This window comes from Ovis canadensis, chromosome 14, assembly GCF_042477335.2.
Source record: "Ovis canadensis isolate MfBH-ARS-UI-01 breed Bighorn chromosome 14, ARS-UI_OviCan_v2, whole genome shotgun sequence".
In the NCBI taxonomy this organism is placed as follows: domain Eukaryota; kingdom Metazoa; phylum Chordata; class Mammalia; order Artiodactyla; family Bovidae; genus Ovis; species Ovis canadensis.
Window position 1 is genome coordinate 77,962,898 of NC_091258.1, and position 16,037 is coordinate 77,978,934.

At 47.3% G+C, this 16,037-nt stretch overlaps 2 protein-coding genes across 2 annotated transcripts; both read left to right on the top strand.

The window, feature by feature from the left end:
* The first annotated feature begins 2,160 nt into the window (after positions 1–2,160).
* On the top strand, positions 2,161–5,140 carry LOC138419366 (zinc finger and SCAN domain-containing protein 5B-like). Its single transcript, XM_069552200.1, has 4 exons — positions 2,161–2,538; positions 2,833–3,039; positions 3,965–4,118; positions 4,494–5,140. The coding sequence occupies exons 1-4, from the start codon at positions 2,161–2,163 to the stop codon at positions 5,138–5,140; spliced, it is 1,386 nt and encodes a 461-aa protein (XP_069408301.1).
* An 8,236-nt stretch (positions 5,141–13,376) lies between these two features.
* LOC138419388 (protein FAM32A-like) lies at positions 13,377–13,715 on the top strand. Its single transcript, XM_069552240.1, has one exon. It carries the CDS (start codon positions 13,377–13,379, stop codon positions 13,713–13,715), a length of 339 nt encoding a protein of 112 aa, XP_069408341.1.
* The last annotated feature ends 2,322 nt before the right edge of the window (positions 13,716–16,037 follow it).

Genomic DNA, 16,037 nt, shown 5'->3' on the forward strand with positions numbered 1-16,037 from the left:
CAAATTAAAAAAAAAAAAAGGAACATCCATGTCCAGTGGTTCATGCAGCCTCCAGCCCTGTGTGTTCACCAGGAGACCCACGAGGACGACAAGTGCTAGGCTGTGATATCTGCCCCAAGAAGTTCATCCACGATTCCATGCTGCTTGCCCACCCGAGGACCCACACCCAAGAGAAGCCTTTCTGCTCTGAGCACTGTGACAAAGCTTTCAACCACAGTGGGACCCTCCGTGTTCACACTCTGGCTCGAGCCCTGCGTGTGCCCGAGTTTCACCGGCCTTCCGCTCCCTGGGATCTGTCATTCCCCTAGGAAACCCATTCCGAACGATTGGCCCAGGACCCTGCCCTCGGGTCCAAGTCCTTTCTGCTCCAAGAAGGAAATTCACAATGATTTGTCAATTCTGTAACACAAAGGGTGGATGATGTGAAGAGTTTTGGAGGATGTTGGGTCCAGAGGGGTTCCATTCAGTGAATGAGGGGGATATTTGAGTGATGGCTTATGGTTCCCTTTGGATGTTGTTTTCCACTTTAGTGCAGCCTGTTTCAGTAAGTTTTTTGCTTTGTTTTGCTCTTCTTCTCATGAAAGCATGTCTCGTTAGTTACCCGTACTTCATCACGAAACTGGGCCTACTGTTGACCGCCTTCCTGTTAGGCGGGACTTCACCGTAAAACTGCACGCTCCTGGCACAGAGGCCAGGCTCTCCAGTGGAATTTCAATTTCAAATAAACACATTTCTGTCAAAGAGTGCTCTGCGTATTTTCTAAGACTTTTCTACATGGAATAGGTGATAGCCCTGGTTTTGCCTACATGGCTGTTATTATGCTGAGATAGATTCACTCACTCCATACTTGTTCGGGTATTTCTTCCCGACGTGTTTAGAGAAAGCAAGGCTTCCGAAAGTGATAGGTGTCGTTCTTCTTTCCTATTGGTGGACAACTTCTAGTCTTCAAAAAGGCTACTTAGAATTCGGTTCTTCTCACACCTTGGCTCATCTGCTGATTTCGAAAAGCCTTTGAAGACTTATCTCACAAGAACCGAGAGGAGTCAAACCGATCTGGCTCCCACCATCATGTCCCTGACTCTGTCAAACCCTCCTGGCAGTGAGACAAGAAATTCACGAGATCATTAAAACCAATCCGTTCACCCCAAAACCATCCCCAAAGTCCAAAATAAATAAAACCCAAAACGAAACCGAGGCATTTCCCTAGCGGTCCAGCGGTTGAGACTCGGCGCTCCCGCTGCGGGTGCGTGGTTTCCTTCCGCGGTCTGGGAACTGAGATGCAACGCGCCTCCCTGCTTGGCCAAAAACAAAACCAAGCAAAAATACACAGCATGGATCACTCAGCCACTATGGAGGCCTCGTTAGTACATCGTGCTTTCTCCTGAGCGAGTTTCCAGGGCAAGCGAATCCCTGGTCACCAAGGAAGGTGGGATTGTCTGTGATGGTTCGCCCCGCCCTTAAGCAATCCACGCGCTGATTGGGCAACAGGCCGAGAAGCCCGGCGTCGCTCCCAGCTCTCTACAGAGACGTTTCTCCGCCTGCCGAGTGTGAGTCAAGTCCCCAGCTGAGGAGGACCAAGGCGAGAAGGCTTCAGGAGGTAATTGATGGGGAATGTCTAAAGAGAACGCTAGGAAGTCAGGGCACGTGGAAGTGGGTTTCACTAAGTCCCGGCTTTCTGTTCACCTTGCATTCGCTCAGAGACCATGTGAAATGCAGCGACCGGCCTCCGGCCACACATAAGCCGTGGTTCATTGGTGGAACTCTTCTGTGAATGAGGTTGTTTCCGCACTCCCCGGGTCCTGTGCTGTGGTTCATTTTTTCAACAAGGGCTTTTAAGCACGCCCTGGGGACATTTTTGATTACACAGTTTCTTGTACTATAAGATGCATGTCGGATGAATAGAATGGATTCTTGTCCCTGGTATGAAATACTGAAGGGGGAATAATGCCCAGTATTGGGCTGAGGGATGGTAGGGTGGATGAAAATAAAACTAATGGGCTGCATTCTTTTATTTTTCTTTTCTCTTTTCTGCCGCCATACTTCTGAATACTGAATCTATTACTAGGAAAAGCAAGTGGAAATTCTTTTCTATCGGGGTCAGTTGGGCACCCACTTCTAGAAGCATTTGTCCAGAGTCCTACTGCAAACTCTACAGGCAGCATGGCTGAGAACCAGACGGCGGGTCGTGGCCGCCTGGCGGACAGCCCCGGAGCAGAGTCGCCAGCGTCTGCGCCACGCCAAGACACCGGAAGGGGAAAGCCCGACTCCGCCCTTGAAGAGCTGCGCATCCGCTTCAGAAGGTTTAGCAGCTCGGAAGAACCCGACCCGATCAAGGCTCTGAGGAGGCTCCGTGAACTCTGCGGTCTGTGGCTGAGGCCGGATCTTCACACCAAGGAGCAGATGGTGGACAGGCTGGTGCTGGAGCAGTTCGTGATGTGCATGCCGCCGGAGATCCAGGTCTTAGTCAGAAGTAGTGGTGCCGAGACTTGTAAGGATCTGGAGGAGGTGCTGAGAAAGAAGCAGAAGCTGAAGAAGTGGGTGAGTAGGACCCTAGGGACCCTGTGAGAGGGGGAACGGTGGGAAGATGGGCTGCGAGCTGGGCGATGAAGCAGAAGGACCAGAGGGCTTGGCTCTAAGTCAGTGCTTCCCACAGGGGTGCGCGCTTGCCTGTGGCGTCACGGGAGACGTTTCTGTCGGTCCTCACTGTGAGGGTGTTGCTCTTTCAACTGTCATTGCCAGGAGGTGGGCTCCTAGGCTGGGATACGCAGGGAATGCCTTTCTGGATCCTGTGAAGGGAGACAGATCCTATTTGATTTTTTTTTTTTTCTACAGACTGTAGTCCGTGTCCAAGGCGAGGATTTTTTGATGCCAGTCTCGGATGTTGAGATGTTAGGATTTGAGGTCAGTGAGGGGCACGATGAGGGAGACAGAGCCAGGGAGCCCCAGTCTGCAGTCAGTGTCGTCCCTCCAGACGAGGGCCAGCAGGAAAGCCAAGACGGGCAGCATCTGCCAGGAGCCAAGGACCTGTCGAGGGGGCAGGTGAGTGTCATGTCCTGACCTGCAGTCTGGGACTGGGTAGAAGAGGGTCGGGTGGGCGTGGCTGCGAAAGTAATTGGGAGAACTTGGCAAGGACAAGAATGGACCCACTTCCTGCCGGAATTCCCATGGTTGCATTCCATGCCCAGCCGTTTTCCAGCCACTGTGAGAATGAAGACTCACCCATCTTCCCTAGTGCCTCACCATGGAAGCTTGTGGCCATAAGCACGAGCGCAGAGGAGTCGTGTTTCCACGGGATGGTGCTGGGTCAGTTCGTCAGGGGTAAATGCACTCACAGTTGTTTTACCCATGATGGATTTCGTCAGAGGCACTAACTATTGGGGAATATTGTAAATTGAATTGAATATTGAATTGAATAAAAAATTCCCAGTTGGAGTCATTCCCGCCCCGCCCCAGAAGATTTTGGAGTATGTCTGGAGAGAGTGGATTTTTATGCAGTGTGAATCGGGGGAGGAGATGCTCCTGATTTCTCATGAATAGAGACCAGCTATACTGCTTATCATCTTCTTGAGCCCCAGGCCACCCTCCATGAGGAGGACAAATCCAGGCAAGGTATCAACAAGTGGTGAAGTCAGGAGCCCTAGAGCCAGAGTCCTCTGCTTGCAGAGTCAGGGGCAGGGAGGATTTGAGATGAGGTGGAGACATATGTGCAAAGACAGTTGGCAGTGCCAGCTGTGAAATCTGGACTTGATTGCCAGAGGTGGTCAGTATAGATCAAGGACAGTCATGGGAATCAGGAGAGGACTGTCAGTCAGGGTGATGGGAAGCAGTCAGGGCATGTCCTCCAAACTGATATTCAGAAAGCTGGAGTCTTAGATCAGGGCACTAGGGGGGTGGGGAAAGAGGAGACAGAGCTTGCCATGGGCTAAGGCAGTGGGATTGACTCTGCTTGGTTGCCCCTTGTCAGGGCCAGAAAGCTCTCCCACCAGAGACCATTCCTGAAACAGGTGAACTGGAGGGTCAGATGCCCTCCCAGGAGAACTTGGAGAAGGACCTGCTGGAAGACACAGGAGTGACAAGAAGACTTCCGTCTCAAGAGCCTGAACTTCTGCAGGATGGTGGTGAGTATTAAACGCTTGGAGACCACAGGAGGTCATGACTGCCTCCACTGATGTCCAGGAAGGGGTGCCCAGCATTTCCATCCCTTGGTGTTGGGGCCGGGTAGGAGTTGGTTCTCCAGTGCCAACCTTCTCCGTCGTCAACGTTCCAGAGTGTTTCATCAGCGAGACTCAGGTAGTTTGGTTGATGGGAAGTCTGTGGCGAAGATTAGGGATGGTTCCAGTGAGGCTGGCACCATGGAAAATGCTCCTTGATAAATATGGTGCTGAATCTCTTCTTTCAGCAGATTCTGGGAGGGCAGAGAGAGAGGGGAGAGTCCCCAGGAAGGAACTGATACTTCAGATGTGGCTCCTGAACCCTTTCCTCTTGGCTTGCAGAAGGAGACGTTTCCACTACGAGTGGATCCAGACGAGGTCCTCTGAAGAATCGCAGACACGTCCTAAGGAAACGGGACCGCAGCCCCACTTGCCAAGACGAGCGTCCAGAAGCAGCCACGTGTTTGGACCAAGGAGAGTTTTCAGGACAGCGTGGGTCCCATTCCGTTGGTTCATCTGGCACCGTGGGACCCACCAGTGTTCCTGAGGGAGCAGAAACCCCGGGACGGGCACCCTGTGAATGCAGGGTGTGCAAAAAGAGCTTTCCTTATCAATCTCAGCTTACCCTGCACCAGAGGACACACACAGGAGAGAGGCCCTTTCAATGCGACATCTGTGCCAAAGGGTTCATGCAGCCTTCGGACCTGCGGGTTCACGAGCGGATCCACACTGGCGAGAAGCCCTACAGCTGTGATCTCTGTCTCAAGAAGTTCACCCACCACTCCACACTGCGCGCTCACAAGAGGACCCACACCCAGGAGAAGCCTTTCCGCTGTGAGCAATGTGACAGAGCCTTCAGCCGCCGAGGGAACCTCAACGTTCACCAGCGCACCCACTCTGGGGTCAAGCCCTACGTGTGCCCCGAGTGTCACTGTGCCTTCCGTCAGCTGGGTGCTTTGAAACGCCACCAGAAAATCCATTCCAAATGACTGGCTCAGGACCTTGCCCTCAGCTCCCGGTCTTTTCTGTTTTAATGAGAAAATGTAGAATGTTTGTCACCTGTGTGATACAAAGTGTGGATGACCAGCGAAGAGCTTAGGAAGATAGTGGAACCCAGTGGGCTTCCATTCACGTGAAATAAGATATTTGAATGATGACTTATTTTTCCCTTTGGATTTTGTTTTCTACTTTGCTATAGACTATAGTTTTCCTTTTCATTTGTTTATTTTCAATTGGAGGATAATTGCCTTACGATGTGAGACTATGGTTTTCTTACACGTTTTTGCTTTGTGTTCTTGTTCTTCCCTTGAACCTGTGTCTCACTGGTTATCAGTACCTCATCATCAGACTTAGGCTACTGCCGACTGCCTTCTTATCAGGTGTGATTTCCTTGTAAAATAGGATGCTCCTAGCAGGACGGCTAGATTAAATACAGGATGACCAGTGAAAATTAAATTTCAAATAAACAAATACATTTCTATCAAAGAGCTGTGTCTTTTCTCTTCTAAGACTTTGCTACACAGAGTAGGTGATAGCTGTGGTTTTGTCTATGTGGCCATTATGTTGAGATATGTTCCCTTTGTACTAGTTTGAATACTGCTTCTTAGGCATTTAGAAAAAGAAGGCTTCTTAAATTGATAAATGACATTCTTTTCCCCTGCTGCTGCTACTGCTGCTAAGTTGCTTCAGTCGTGTCCGACTCTGTGCGACCCCATAGACGGCAGCCCACCAGGCTCCCCCGTCCCTGGGATTCTCCAGGCAAGAACGCTGGAGTGGGTTGCCAATTCCTTCTCCAGTGCATGAAAGTGAAAAGTGAAAGTGAAGTTGCTCAGTCGTGTCCTCCTCTTGGCGACCCCATGGACTGCAGCCCACCAGGCTCCTCTGCCCATGGGATTTTCCAGGCAAGAGTACTGGAGTGGGATGCCATTGCCTTCTTTTTCCCTAGTGGTGTACAACCTCTGGTTTCTGTGATGCCTCTCTGAAATGGCTTCTTACACTTGATCTCATCAGCTGATTTTAGACAAAAGTCTTTGATGATTATTTCATGAGGAAAGAGACAAGATTAGGTAACCCAATTTGATTACAACCATCGGATTACAATTATTGGACTGCCTCACTGTTTCCAAGCAGAGAGAAAAAATTCATTAGATCAGGAAAATCAATCTGTTTCCCCAAGAAATGCCATCCATGAAGTCTAAAATAAATATATAAGAGAACGTTTACTACCAAACCAATATGGTGGCCTCTCTAGTGCTTCTTCCTGTTGGAGTCTCCACAGGAAATGGAATCTACCCACTTATCCAAAGTGGTTCCTTCCATGCCCTTTATCCAATCACTGGGATGATGTTATGGCCAGAAACCCCTGGAGTTTCACCCAACTCTCTATAAATACGGACATTTCGGCTCCAGACACACTTTGAGAACCAGTCCCTGACCTGAGGAGGCTGAAGGCAAGAAACCTCGCAGGGGTAAGCGATGAGTGGGCACGTCCAAGGAGAAGGCTTAGAAATGAGGACACACGGGTGGGTTTCAGAAAGGTCTGGCATTCTGCTCATCTTGCAATAGCTGGGAGACCTGTGACAGGAGATCTTCCTCTAACCCCACATGAACAAGGGTTAATCAAGCTCTTCTGTGAGGGAAGGAGGATGTTTCCACACATGGTGCTGTGAGATGGCTCGTTTTCTTCAAGGGTTTCTGAGTGGTGACCCTATCGCCATTTAAAAACTACATATATATTTATTATTAGTTTAAATTTTTTTTAATTAAAATTTTATTTTTACTTTATTTTACTTTACAATACTGTATTGGTTTTGCCATACATTGACATGAATCCACCACAGGTGTACATGGGTTCCCAAACATGAACCCCTTCTCCCACCTCCCTCCCCATAACATCTCTCTGGGTCATCCCCGTGCACCAGCCCCACGCATGCTGTATCCTGCTGGACATAGACTGGCATTTCAATTCTTACATGATAGTATACATGTTTCAATGCCATTCTCCCAAGTATTCCCACCCTCTCCCTCTCCCTCTCCCTCTGAGTCCAAACATCCGCTATACACATCTGTGTCTTTTTTGCTGTCTTGCATACAGGGTCATCATTGCCATCTTTCTAAATTCCATATATATGTGTTAGTATACTGTATTGGTGTTTTTCTTTCTGGCTTACTTCACTCCGTATAATCGGCTCCAGTTTCATCCAACTCATCAGAACTGATTCAATAAAAGCCATATGATTATCTCAATAGATGCAGAGAAGGCCTTTGACAAAATTCAACATCCATTTATGATAAAAACTCTCCAGAAAGCAGGAATAGAAGGAACATACCTCAACATAATAAAAGCTATATATGACAAACCCACAGCAAACATTATCCTCAATGGTAAAAAAGTGAAAGCATTTCCCCTAAAGTCAGGAACAAGACAAGGGTGCCCACTTTCACCATTACTATTCAACATAGTTCTGGAAGTTTTGGCCACAGCAGTCAGAGCAGAAAAATAAAAGGAATCCAAATTGGAAAAGAAGAAGTAAAACTCCCACTGTTTGCAGATGACATGATCCTCTACGTAGAAAACCCTAAAGACTCCACCAGAAAATTACTAGAGCTAATCAATGAATATAGTAAAGTTGCAGGACATAAAATCAACACAGAGAAATCCCTTGCATTCCTACACACTAATAATGAGAAAGTAGAAAAAGAAATTAAGGAAACAATTCCTTTCACCATTGACACAAAAAGAATAAAATACTTAGGAATATATCTACCTAAAGAAACTAAAGACCCATATATAGAAAACTATAAAACACAAGAAATCAAAGAGGACACTAATAGATGGGGAAATATACCATGTTCATGGATCAGAAGAATCAATATAGTGAAAATGAGGATACTACCCAAACCAATTTACATATTCAATGCAATCCCTATCAAACTACCAGCCATATTTTTCACAGAACTAGAATAATTTCAAGATTTGTATGGAAATACAGAAAACCTCGAATAGCCAAAGCAATCTTGAGAAAGAAGAATAGAACTGGAGGAATCAACTTGCCTGACTTCAGGCTCTACTACAAAGCCACAGTCATCAAGACAGTATGGTACTGGCACAAAGACAGACATATAGATCAATGGAACAAAATAGAAAGCCCAGAGATAAATCCACACACATATGGACACCTTATCTTTGACAAAGGAGGCAAGAATATACAATGGAGTAAGACAATCTCTTTAACAAGTGGTGCTGGGAAAACTGGTCAACCACTTGTAAAAGAATGAAACTAGATCACTTACTAACACCACACACAAAAACAAACTCAAAATGGCTTAAAGATCTAAATGTAAGACCAGAAACGATAAAACTCCTAGAGGAGAACACAGGCAAAACACTCTCCGACATAAATCACAGTAGGATCCTCTATGATCCACCTCCCAGAATACTGGAAATAAAAGCAAAAATAAACAAATGGGATCTAATTAAAATTAAAAAGCTTCTGTACAACAAAGGAAAATATGAGCAAGGTGAAAAGACAGCCTTCTGAATGGGAGAAAATAATAGCAAATGAAGCAACTGACAAACAATTAATCTCAAAAATATACAAGCAACTCCTGCAGCTCAATTCCAGAAAAATAAACGACCCAATCAAAAAATGGGCCAAAGAACTAAATAGACATTTCTCCAAAGAAGACATACGGATGGCTAACAAACACATGAAAAGATGCTCAACATCACTCATTATGAGAGAAATGCAAATCAAAACCACAATGAGGTACCACTTCACACCAGTCAGAATGTCTGTGATCCAAAAATCTGCAAGCAATAAATGCTGGAGAGGGTGTGGAGAAAAGGGAACCCTCCTACACTGTTGGTGGGAATGCAAACTAGTACAGCCACTATGGAGAACAGTGTGGAGATTCCTTAAAAAATTGCAAATAGGACTGCCTTATGACCCAGCAATCCCACTGCAGGGCATACACACCAAGGAAACCAGAATTGAAAGAGACACATGTACCCCAATGTTCATCGCCGAGAGCCCCGGCTCCACACAAGAGGGGCCACTGCAGTGAGAACCCTATGCCCCGGCTGGAGAGGAGCCTGCCTTCCATTTCATGCAAGGATGGGCTCAATAAAGGACAGAAATGGTATGGACCCAACAGAAGCAGGAGATATTAAGAAGAGGGGGCAAGAACACACAGAACTATAGAAAAAAGATCTTCGTGACCCAGATAATCCTGAAGGTGTGATCACTCACCTAGAGCCAGACATCCTGGAATGTCACGTCAAGTGGGCCTTAGGGAGAATCACTATGAACAAAGCTAGTGGAGGTGATGGTATTCGAATTGAGCTATTTCAAATCCTCAGAGATGATGCTGTGAAAGTGTTGCACTCAATATGTCAGCAAATTTGGAAAACTCAGCAGTGGCCACAGGACTGGAAAAGGTCAGTTTTCATTCCAATCCCAAAGAAAGGCAATGTCAAAGAATATTCAAACCACCGCACAATTGTACTCATCTCACACGCTAGCAAAGTAATGCTCAAAATTCTCCAAGCCAGTCCTCAACAGAACATGAACCATGAACTTCCAGATGTTCAAGCTGGATTTAGAAAAGGCAGAGGAACCAGAGATCAAATTGCCAGCGTCAATTAGATCATTGGAAAAGCAAGAGAGTTCCAAAGAAACATCTGCTTTATAGATTATGCCAAAGCCTTTGACTGTGTGGATCACAATAAACTGTGGAAAATTCTTAGACAGAAATATCAGACTTCTTGAACTGCCTCCTGAGAAGTCTGTATGCAGGTCAGCAAGCAACAGTTAGAACTGGACTTGCAACAACAGACTGAATCCAAATTGGGAAAGGAGTACGTCAAGGTTGTATATTGTCACCCTGCTTATTTAACTTAAATGCAGAGTACATCATGAGACAAGCTGGGCTGGATGAAACACAAGCTGGAATCAAGATTTCCAGGAGGAATATCAATAACCTCAGATACGCAGATGACACCACCCTTACGGCAGAAAGCGAAGAAGAACCAGAGTCTCTTGATGAAAGTGAAAGTGGAGAGTGAAAAACTTGGCTTAAAACTTAACATTCAGAAAACTAAGATCATGGCATCCGGTCCTATCCATCACTTCATGGCAAATAGATGGGGAAACAGTGGAAACAGTGAGAGAATTTATTCTGGGGGCAGGGGGCGGCTCCAAAATCACTGCAGATGGTGACTGCAGCCATGAAATTAAAAGACTCTTGTTCCTGGGAAGAAAAGTTATGACCAACCTAGACAGCATATTATAAAACAGAGACATTACTTTGCCAACCAATGTCCATCTAGTCAAAGCTATGGCTTTTCCAGTAGTCATGTATGGATGTGAGAGTTGGACTTAAAAAAAGCTGAGTGGCAGAAAACTGATGCTTTTGAACTGTGGTGTTGGAGAAGACTCTTGAGTGTCCTTTGAACTGCAAGTAGATCCAACCAGTCCATCCTAAAGGAAATCAGTCCTGAATATTCACTGGAAGGACTGACGCTGAAGCTGAAACTCCAATACTTTGGCCACCTGATGCAAAAAACTGACTCATTTGAAAAGACTGGGAAAAGATGCTGGGAAAGATTGAAAGCGGGAAGGGAAGGGGACAACAGAGGATGAGATGGCTGGATGGCATCACTGACTCAATGGACATAAGTTTGAGTGAACTCCAGGAGTTGGTAATGGACAGGGAGGCCTGATGTGCTGCGGTTCACGTGGTCTCAAAGTGTCGGACACGACTAAGCGACTGGACTGAACTGAACCCATAGATGCAAGAAGTAGATGAATGGAATGCCAAGGGTAAGGGGGAAGATGGGCAGAGAATGGGGAGGGACTTTTCATGATTCACATTTTGTTCTTGGGGTGATGAAAAAAGTTAGAACTAAACAAAATTGACAGTTGCAAAAAATTGTGAACGAACGTGGTGGAACAAGATTGTACACTTTATAACAGAGTCAAAATTGCACGTTGCCTGTTTCATGACCATAACAAGTATCTGATCAGGAACTTTATTCTCTTTGGATCCTCTTGTGCATCCCTTCCTTGGAACTAATAAATACCCTGGTGACAGCAAGGAAATGTTTTGGGTGGACAATCTTTGCTGACTACTTCCAACGTCACTATATTACATGGAATTCAGCGTTTAAATAGTCTTCCTCATATTTTTTTTCCCCAGAAGAATCATGACTGAGAGCCTTGCCTGGTGGCTTGTCTTGACCGAATAATATAAAACCTGGCATTGCTGTTAATATCCATTTGAGGAGTTTCACACATTGTAAATTTCTTGAAAGTACAGCAAAGAACAACATAGTCCCAGACTACATAAGTCAAGATCTAGGGAGCTATTCAGACATTTGAACCTTTTCTTCCTGGAAAGGTGGATGTCAGAAGAATGATGGATGGACTAATGTCCATTCAATATGAGATGTTGTACCCGTGAGGGAATGGTATGGGGTTTGGGATGAGGATTGTAGAGGAGATGGAAGGGTGGAATAAAATGAAAGTAATCCTGTTCCTTTATCTTTTGCCCCCATTCTTCTGAACAGTGAATACGTTACTGACGAAAGGTAGAGGAAATCCCTTTACATACGGGTGAATTTGTCATGGGCTTCTAGAAGCACGTGCTCAACATTTTGGTAGTAAATTCCTCAGTCACTATGGCTAAAGAATGTACGTTTCTTGTGGGGTCTTGGAATAGTCCCAGACAGCCCCTAATCAGAACCACCAGTGTCTGCACCGCACCAAAGCATACTTACCGAAAAGCCAGACTGCAAGCCCAAAAGTGGCACGTTCCCTGCAGAACGTACAGGATTCTGACCTCGTCCGAGATCTCTACGTGCGGAATTTATAAAGGGTTGTCTAGTCGCTCACTTGTGTCCAACTCTGCCATTCCATGGACTGTAGCCCACCAGGGTCTTCTGACCATTGAATTTTCCAGGGAAGAAAGCTGGAGTGGCGTGGCCATTTCCTTCTGGGAGAGATCGTCCCAACCCAGGGAGTGAACCCATGCCTCCTGCCTTGGCAGGTAGATTCTTCACCACTGAGCCACCAGGGACATGTAGGCGACCCAAACTGGTTAGAACTGTCAGATACCTATGCCTTGACTCCTTCCAACTCTCCAGGCAAATGAGGAAAGTATTTGCTGGACCAGGAAAATCAACCTTCCTGCCAAAACGTGCATGGGCTTCCCCGGTGGTACAGAATCTGCCTGCCATGCGGGAGACCTGGGTTCGCTCCCTGGGTTGGGAAGATCCCTTGGAGAAGGGAACGGTACCCACTCCAGTCTTCTAGCCTGGAGAATTCCATGGAATGTATCTCCACGGGGTCACAAAGGGTCGGACTTGACTGAAAGACTCCCACTTTACCTCTTCCCCAGCTGAGCCTCAAGGCAAGCCCAAGACCACTGGAGTGGGTAGCCTGTGCCTACTCCAGCAGATCTTCCTGACCCGGGAATGACACCAGAGTCTCCGGCATTGCAGGCAGATTCTTTACCAACTGAGCTATCAGAGAAGTCTCCCACAAAACCACCATGGAGGCCTTGATAAATTGTATGTTTTCCTTGTTGAGTGTTCCTGTGAAACTGAATCCATGGATAAATTGGATTATCTAGAATGAGGTCATATGAATGGGTTGACCCACCCTTACACAATCACTGCGCTGATGGGGCAACAAGCAGGGACCCTTGCCATTTCCCCCGGCTCTCTATAAATAGAGACGTTTCAGCCCCAGACACACTCTGATAGCCAGTCACCGACTTGAGGAAGCTGACGGCAAGAGGGCTCAAAGGAGGTAAGTGATGAGTGAGAACGTCTAAGGAGAAGGCTTGGGAATCAGTACAGAAGGAGGTGGGGGGTTTCGGAAGGCTGGGTTTTCTACTCACCTTGCATCAGCTCAAAGACCTTGTGAAAGCAGTGGGTCTCCCTTCAACTCCGTATTAACCATGGCTGAGCCGGAGCTCTCTGTGAGGGGGGAGAGTGTTGCCAGCCTCCGTGGGGTGCGGTGGTGCAATGATTCCACAAGGCTTTCTGAACCTCGGCCCCCTGGGCTAAGCAGGGGTGTTCGTCTGCATTCATTTGTGTCAACCCGCACAGAGAGAACCTCCCGGATCTACAGCAGAGAGCGATACTGCCCCAATTTCCATTTGAGAAAACGGACCCCCCACTTTTGTCCATTTAGAAATCTGAATCCGAAGATGGGCAGCATGGACGCCTATGAGCAGGTCCAAAAGGGACCCCTGAAGCTGAAAGGAGGCCCAGAGCTTGGCGTGACCAAGCAGAAGAAGAAAAAGGACAGAGACAAGGCAAAATTCCTGCAGACGATGGGAAAAATCCAGAAGAACCAGGAGGAGGAGCTGAGGCACCACCTTGACAAGCGGACCCTAGCCCAGGTGGCCTTTGAGAAGGTGCAGGAGAAGCGACAGATGGAGAGGGTCCTGAAGAAAGCATCCATAACCCACAAGCAGAGAGTGGAGGACTTCAACAGACACCTGGACACGCCCTCGGAGCACTATGACATCCTCAAAGTCAGCTGGACCAAGTAGCCGCCCCACCCAGGAGCCGGAGTATTGTCCAGGGGAAGCAGGAAGCAGGGTTGGGCTCATCTCTGGAGCCTTTGGAAACATTCTTTTACACACATCCTCTCAGAGCCTTCTGGTGAGCCTGTGCTTATCAAAGTAATGGGCCCTTACTCTGCAACTGCAATAAAGAGAGATGGCTCTTTAACTCCAAATTAAAAAAAAAAAAAGGAACATCCATGTCCAGTGGTTCATGCAGCCTCCAGCCCTGTGTGTTCACCAGGAGACCCACGAGGACGACAAGTGCTAGGCTGTGATATCTGCCCCAAGAAGTTCATCCACGATTCCATGCTGCTTGCCCACCCGAGGACCCACACCCAAGAGAAGCCTTTCTGCTCTGAGCACTGTGACAAAGCTTTCAACCACAGTGGGACCCTCCGTGTTCACACTCTGGCTCGAGCCCTGCGTGTGCCCGAGTTTCACCGGCCTTCCGCTCCCTGGGATCTGTCATTCCCCTAGGAAACCCATTCCGAACGATTGGCCCAGGACCCTGCCCTCGGGTCCAAGTCCTTTCTGCTCCAAGAAGGAAATTCACAATGATTTGTCAATTCTGTAACACAAAGGGTGGATGATGTGAAGAGTTTTGGAGGATGTTGGGTCCAGAGGGGTTCCATTCAGTGAATGAGGGGGATATTTGAGTGATGGCTTATGGTTCCCTTTGGATGTTGTTTTCCACTTTAGTGCAGCCTGTTTCAGTAAGTTTTTTGCTTTGTTTTGCTCTTCTTCTCATGAAAGCATGTCTCGTTAGTTACCCGTACTTCATCACGAAACTGGGCCTACTGTTGACCGCCTTCCTGTTAGGCGGGACTTCACCGTAAAACTGCACGCTCCTGGCACAGAGGCCAGGCTCTCCAGTGGAATTTCAATTTCAAATAAACACATTTCTGTCAAAGAGTGCTCTGCGTATTTTCTAAGACTTTTCTACATGGAATAGGTGATAGCCCTGGTTTTGCCTACATGGCTGTTATTATGCTGAGATAGATTCACTCACTCCATACTTGTTCGGGTATTTCTTCCCGACGTGTTTAGAGAAAGCAAGGCTTCCGAAAGTGATAGGTGTCGTTCTTCTTTCCTATTGGTGGACAACTTCTAGTCTTCAAAAAGGCTACTTAGAATTCGGTTCTTATCACACCTTGGCTCATCTGCTGATTTCGAAAAGCCTTTGAAGACTTATCTCACAAGAACAGAGAGGAGTCAAACCGATCTGGCTCCCACCATCATGTCCCTGACTCTGTCAAACCCTCCTGGCAGTGAGACAAGAAATTCACGAGATCATTAAAACCAATCCGTTCACCCCAAAACCATCCCCAAAGTCCAAAATAAATAAAACCCAAAACGAAACCGAGGCATTTCCCTAGCGGTCCAGCGGTTGAGACTCGGCGCTCCCGCTGCGGGTGCGTGGTTTCCTTCCGCGGTCTGGGAACTGAGATGCAACGCGCCTCCCTGCTTGGCCAAAAACAAAACCAAGCAAAAATACACAGCATGGATCACTCAGCCACTATGGAGGCCTCGTTAGTACATCGTGCTTTCTCCTGAGCGAGTTTCCAGGGCAAGCGAATCCCTGGTCACCAAGGAAGGTGGGATTGTCTGTGATGGTTCGCCCCGCCCTTAAGCAATCCACGCGCTGATTGGGCAACAGGCCGAGAAGCCCGGCGTCGCTCCCAGCTCTCTACAGAGACGTTTCTCCGCCTGCCGAGTGTGAGTCAAGTCCCCAGCTGAGGAGGACCAAGGCGAGAAGGCTTCAGGAGGTAATTGATGGGGAATGTCTAAAGAGAACGCTAGGAAGTCAGGGCACGTGGAAGTGGGTTTCACTAAGTCCCGGCTTTCTGTTCACCTTGCATTCGCTCAGAGACCGTGTGAAATGCAGCGACCGGCCTCCGGCCACACATAAGCCGTGGTTCATTGGTGGAACTCTTCTGTGAATGAGGTTGTTTCCGCACTCCCCGGGTCCTGTGCTGTGGTTCATTTTTTCAACAAGGGCTTTTAAGCACGCCCTGGGGACATTTTTGATTACACAGTTTCTTGTACTATAAGATGCATGTCGGAAGAATAGAATGGATTCTTGTCCCTGGTATGAAATACTGAAGGGGGAATAATGCCCAGTATTGGGCTGAGGGATGGTAGGGTGGATGAAAATAAAACTAATGGGCTGCATTCTTTTATTTTTCTTTTCTCTTTTCTGCCGCCATACTTCTGAATACTGAATCTATTACTAGGAAAAGCAAGTGGAAATTCTTTTCTATCGGGGTCAGTTGGGCACCCACTTCTAGAAGCATTTGTCCAGAGTCC

Coding starts and splice junctions, on each gene's coding strand:
- LOC138419366 (XM_069552200.1), top strand. CDS start 2,161: ATGGCTGAGAACCAGACGGCGGGTCGTGGCCGCCTGGCGGACAGCCCC. Junction 2,539..2,832: donor AGCAGAAGCTGAAGAAGTGG/GTGAGTAGGACC, acceptor TTTTTTCTACAG/ACTGTAGTCCGTGTCCAAGG. Junction 3,040..3,964: donor AGGACCTGTCGAGGGGGCAG/GTGAGTGTCATG, acceptor GCCCCTTGTCAG/GGCCAGAAAGCTCTCCCACC.
- LOC138419388 (XM_069552240.1), top strand. CDS start 13,377: ATGGACGCCTATGAGCAGGTCCAAAAGGGACCCCTGAAGCTGAAAGGA.